This window comes from Electrona antarctica (assembly GCF_951216825.1).
Source record: "Electrona antarctica genome assembly, chromosome: 9".
Classification (NCBI taxonomy): domain Eukaryota; kingdom Metazoa; phylum Chordata; class Actinopteri; order Myctophiformes; family Myctophidae; genus Electrona; species Electrona antarctica.
In genome coordinates, this window is record NC_136790.1 from 28,230,684 (window position 1) to 28,236,848 (window position 6,165).

A 6,165-nucleotide genomic window follows, 5' to 3' on the forward strand; every position below is an offset into this window, starting at 1 on the left:
CTGGTGTAATTATCCTTTACTTGCAGTGATAACACAGAACACACTGTGTTACTTTAGGTCTATTAGATATCTATATTGTACACAACTTGAAATGTACTTTTCAAATATTTGTACACACTTTGTGTGTGTGTGTGTGTGTGTGTGTGTGTGTGTGTGTGTGTGTGTGTGTGTGTGTGTGTGTGTGTGTGTGTGTGTGTGTGTGTGTGTGTGTGTGTGTGTGTGTGTGTGTGTGTGTGTGTGTGTGTGTGTGTGTGTGTGTGTGTGTGTGGATAGATATGAGATTGGTAAAATAAATATGCATATGTGAATTTCCTTCTATATCTACACAGTAATTTGAAAGGTAGCAATAATTAATCTAACCTCTACGACATTCTAATTGTTTTTGGTAAATATAGTAGTACAAAATGTGAGGCAATAGAATGATTTCTAGACAAATGTTTGTTTTCTGTTTTCAGAGTAACCATGCAGTTGTCAACTAGAAGTAAGCAAGCTGCATTCTGAAAAAAGGGGGGAAAATGCTGTCAAAACAGAGAAAATGTGTCTAACTGTCTAGAATTAAAAGTGCAAGTCCTGTGAAAATGGGGACTTTCCTGAAAGAGTCCTGCCATATAATAGTTTACTGAGCTCTAATAACATAATTAGCCTTCAAAAAGGCTAATTTACTCTTTTGCAGTCACGGGGCCCCATGACAGTAAAGTCATGGGGCCCTATGCTATAAGTCCCACATTAATGGGACACCTTAGAATTCATATCACGTTAAGATTACGCTTCTGGCATTAGGACATAAAGCATGTATCATGCAGCATTGAGGTGGCTATTTTAGGCTAGGCCTAACTACAAATTTCTGCTTCTGAATATTAATCATGTGGCTCTTCAGAGTAAACATCAGGATGATGATGTGTAGGTTTATAGGCTACACTCGACACAAAACGAACATGTTCACAGTTCAATGTTTGAATAAAGGACATTTCTGGCTTTTTATTCTGATTTGAATAAATAATAACAAAAATGATGATCGTGCAGTGTTTAGGAACACAGCTGCCCTGCAGTTGTATAAGTAGACTTATGCACAATTAATTTTATAAACCATCACCCACCAAAGCCACTGAACTACCCGTGCCGTGGCTATTTATAGTGGTCGCAAGTCTGCTGCTGGAGATGTCCGCGCGTGTAACCAGACAGGCGCGCTGCGCTCAGACAGACAGTTCTGTGCGTGGGTGACGTCAGCGGCAGGGATCCGCTGCTGCCATGAGGAGCTCAACGTGACAGCTCAGCTCAGTCAGTACAGCCGGTGGCAACAAACATCCATCCATTCCACAGTCACACACACACTGACACACACACACGAGACACACGTCTCTGTCGGGTGGAAACCTCATATGTCCAAAACTGTTACTTTTCAGGAGGAAATGGAAAAAATATATATATCATGTTTCAAATGGATCCAAGTTTAGTCACAAGCTCTTTGTTTTAGACGTTTCATTTGCCATTGGTTGGTATACAGTTAAAACACGTAGGCCTACATCACGTGCACTTAAACATCATGTTCCAAACAAACTACACGCTTTTATGTTAACATGACCTTGTATATATGCTATTTTTGCTACTTTTGTGTGACACTAATAGTAGCCACCCCGTGAAGTAGGGAATGCAATTTAAAATATGGAGATATGAGGTTTATGCCCGACAGCAACGACTCATCACAGCGCACTGGAGCGCAGGTGCACGTGCAGCAGTGGCTTCAGATGGTACAGTCTACAGTAACACGTAACACGGTGTTCATGGTTGGCGACCACCCGCCACGACACATGCGATGCAACAGATTATATGCACCATCACTATCTGCAGGGTTCTTGTTTGGGGTGTTTTGATCACTGCAGTGCACTGCACATGCTTCACAAAAAGCCTGCAGAGAGGCCTAAATACTGTTTAGCCCACAATTTACAAATAAACTCTAAAGTCGACTTACAGGCAAAGTTTGAACACAACTATGAATTCATATTATTATTATTGTTATTATTATTATTACCCTTATTATTATTATTACCCTTATTATTTATTTCTTTGTGAGAGAAGCATATAGACACTTATTGACGTGTAAAGGTTTGATAAGAGTGCACGTGAAACGTTCCACAGTTTACCAGTATGCTATTATGGTCCGTTATCAAGTGTCAACATATGAACAGGAAAGTTGCCCTACTTTCTGTCTAGTACAAAAACGTGGTCAAGTCGCACGTTCCGCGCTGCATGGTTGGTCTGTGTTTGTAAATGTGCGCACACCAGCCAGCCAGGTCGGAGGAGCGTTGTGGTACACGAGACCCGCTGCTAGACAGAGGGAGGGAGGGGTGTTCTCGTGCAGATCCGACAGAAATGGGTTGTACTCCACACGGCTTGGAAGCGCCGTTCAACACGTGAGCCTCATGTGACGATGCTGGGTCAGTCTCCAACCAAGAGACGTGCCCGTAGTCACAGGGTTTATTTAACACGTCGTCAACACCGCCCAGCTCGCGCGCTCACACACACATTTACCCGGGCGTGGGGCTCCTGAAACTCTTACTGACGAGCTTGCATCTCAGAGTGACAACACCGCATTTGCAGCGCTCTACAGACTTGGAGTGGGAAGAAGGAAAACATAGAATGATTGGATAGAAAGAACGACATTATAGACCTACTGTTATCACGCCGCCGGGAGCATAATATTTGTTTTTCTAGCTGCTACGGAGGCACATTTTGAACGCTTTGGAGGATTTAAAAAAAATTACAACTTTGGAATTGATAAAACCGAGATGGAGAGGATAACAAGTGCTCAACCACCACCTTGTATGCCAAAACACCCATCGCTGGATATGACAGAATCAGACATGCAGGGGTAAGATTGCATTAGTGAAACATTATTCTATTCTATTCTATTCTATTCTATTCATATGTATCTTATATTTTAATATAATTTTCTATCAAATGACTAATCCAAATTATGTCTATTTCCTTCCAAAGAATGGATCATTTCCCCATGTACATGTACAAACCCAGAAGGGGCATGAAGCGCGGAGATGACAGCAAGGTAAAGTTAACTTTACTTGCAGCACTGCGTTCTAATTCTCAATATTGTGCTAAATAGGCTACTATTTATATATTTATCATTATTTGGTTTTATCCATTTGTGTTTTCTGTAGCCTTCATTGACAATATTCTATTATTCTTACCCCCTGCAGGAGACACACAAGTTGCCTCACAGGTTGATTGAGAAGAAAAGACGTGACAGAATCAACGAATGCATCGCCCAGCTTAAGGATTTGCTGCCAGAACATCTTAAACTTACAGTGAGTCGGAGTTGCCTATAGATATGGCATGTGTACTAATAAGAATAATAAGAAAAAATTGAGACGCGACATATGCTTCAGACTCTGAAGGCTTTATGTGGCATCTCAATTTTCAGAGAAGTTCAGAGACTACTAATCCTATAGTCCTATACACTCCTATACCTTTGTGTTTTTATTATTAATATGTATATACATATATTTAATATCCAGTCATTACACACACACACACACGCACGCACGCACACACACACACACATGTGCGCGCGCGCACACACACACACACACACACACACACACACACACACACACACACACACACACACACACACACACACACACACACACTTATATAGTCTTAGAAGAGCATATATAGTGTTAGGACATATATTAATGCATTAATTTACATTTAATTTGTTTTAAGAGTTTGGTCAAAATATATACAATATGTATAAAAAACATGAATTGCTATTTTCAATATAAAAATTGTAGAATGAGTGATTTTTACGGGATGCATTTCTTAACATATAACAATGTTAAAAAACGTTTTTGATTACGCTATACTGTTTGCCGTTGTCTTACAGTGTGCGTGAATTATACCAAGCTTCACGCCCCATAGAGGCTTGTCCTTCTCTGTTCAGCTGCTGAATGTGTTACATAAGAAAGATCAACATGCTTATCGAAGGTCTTCCTGTTTTAGACGCTGGGTCATTTGGAGAAAGCCGTGGTGTTGGAGCTCACTCTCAAGCACGTGAAAGCCCTGAGCACGCTCCTGGAACAGCAGCAGCAGAAAATTATTGCCTTGCAGAATGGCTTGCAAATTGGTAAGTTTGATCCCAAGATATAGTATTGATAAGTCATTTGGTAGATCTTCTGTTTTTGACTGAACCACTGATGATGAACTTCTGACAGATCAGAGCTATAGTTCTGTGAAAATGTTGTTAAATTTCAGTTGAACTTGACTAATAAAACAACCATTTCTGACCTTACAGACCACAGTGGAGACAGTGCAGAGGACAACGAGGAGATGTTCCGCTCCGGGTTCCACCTATGTGCCAAGGAGGTTCTACAGTACTTGGCCAGCCAGGAGAGCAGCAGGGACCTGACACCATCCCATGTCATCAGTCACATTCACAAAGTAGCAGCTGAAGTCCTTCAGCATCCAGCAAGCCCACACTCAGCTGAACCCGTCCACAAAGCTCCCGAGAAGCTGGAGAGGCCCACTGGGCAGCCCCCACGGTCCTCCGAGGGCCATGCCAAGAACTGTGTATCCGTCATTCATCGGACATATCACGGAATAAGCGAGCAGAGCGGCAGTGACACAGACACGGACAGTGGCTATGGGGGTGAACACGAAAAGGGGGACTCAAAGGTTCAGCGGTCAGGATACTGTGCCAAGGATGGGGTGGCTCTGGCAGAGCGGGTGGCAGGTGCCATCAAGCTAGAGGGCGATGAGCCCCGAGCCAAGAGGTTCAGATCTGACTCAGAAGACGAGAATGTCTCCACGCAAACAGTGGGAGGTCCCGGCAGCTACATGAGCTTCTCCCCCAACCAGTCACCATTTTGCATGCCCTTCTACCTCATCCCCCCCTCTGCTGCAGCGGCGGCGGGGTATCTGCCCATGTTGGAGAAATGTTGGTATCCTGGAGGCATGCCCGTTATGTACCCGGGCATGAGTGCCTCTGCAGCTAGCTTGCCTCGGGACAGTCTCCCCTCGTCTCTGGTGCTGTCCCCTAGGGCAGGTTCCCCTGTGCCGCACCAGACTCCAATGGATTCTCCTGCGCTCCTCCAAGCTTTAAAGCAGGTCGCACCATTGAACTTGGAAACCAAAGACTAAATGTATTCTCTTTTTCTCCTCTCTCTCTTTGAATCCTGCCCTCTGAATGTTAAAGAGGTTGAACAGTTTACCCACTGGGAAGCCTCCCGGCGAGGAAAGGCAGGGAGTAAAGCACTGGTATCTGTCCAACAACACAGCAGTCGTTTGGCCCGTCAACTCTCTCCCTCTTTGTCAAGAGCAAGCGGTGACTCTGATTCAGAATACTGATCATCACCGCCCCTCTACCATCAGCTCTTCAATATATATATTTCAGTCTACTGAAAGGGAATGTTTGGGGGTGGGGGAAGACACCCTTAGGTTTTTCCCAAATGCGAAGGCTCACAGATCACCTGCTGGATAGCTCTGAAATTCTGTGAAGACTGTTTGTTTCAAAGATGAAGAGGACTAGAGACTGGGAGCAATGTTTTATGGTTCTCTGAACATGGTGTTAAATATCAGAGGTAAATCCAGAATGTGATGCACAGAGATAGCCCCTCCACCCTTTACCACCAGTCTAACATGCCCTTTGCGAGTGCGCGCGCACACACACACACACACACACACACACACACACACACACACACACACACACACACACACACACACACACACACACACACACACACACACACACACACACACACAAACATGCACGTATGCCCACATACACCGGTTTGTAATGAATGTATAGATTTGAACAAAATGCCCCTGTAGATGCTGCTTTACCTTCTGTAGATCTGTGAGCGCCACACGCAAAATCCTGAACATTGGTTAATCTCTGGAGGATGTAAAAATGTTCAGGACTTGGCTGTGCAGGATCTACCCCTTGTGCATCTGTAGCTCCACCACATCCAAGAAACCATTCTCTACACTAGAATGTTACCAAATCAATGTCTGGTTCATGGTGACCGGAGTTGTCACAAATTCTATCGCTCCTTTCTCCCACCAGCTACCTTCCAGCTAAATGGACGCAACTGTTTATAATTGTTCCAAGCATTCAGGGCGTCATCAGTATACACCAGGTGTGTCACT

General features: G+C 43.8%; 1 protein-coding gene across 1 annotated transcript; it reads left to right on the forward strand.

Annotated features, from left to right (window-relative positions):
- The first annotated feature begins 2,505 nt into the window (after positions 1–2,505).
- On the forward strand, positions 2,506–5,787 carry bhlhe40 (basic helix-loop-helix family, member e40). The gene is made up of 5 exons (XM_079511017.1): positions 2,506–2,869; positions 2,995–3,061; positions 3,213–3,320; positions 4,018–4,141; positions 4,310–5,787. The coding sequence occupies exons 1-5, from the start codon at positions 2,787–2,789 to the stop codon at positions 5,152–5,154; spliced, it is 1,227 nt and encodes a 408-aa protein (XP_079367143.1). The 5' UTR covers positions 2,506–2,786; the 3' UTR covers positions 5,155–5,787.
- The last annotated feature ends 378 nt before the right edge of the window (positions 5,788–6,165 follow it).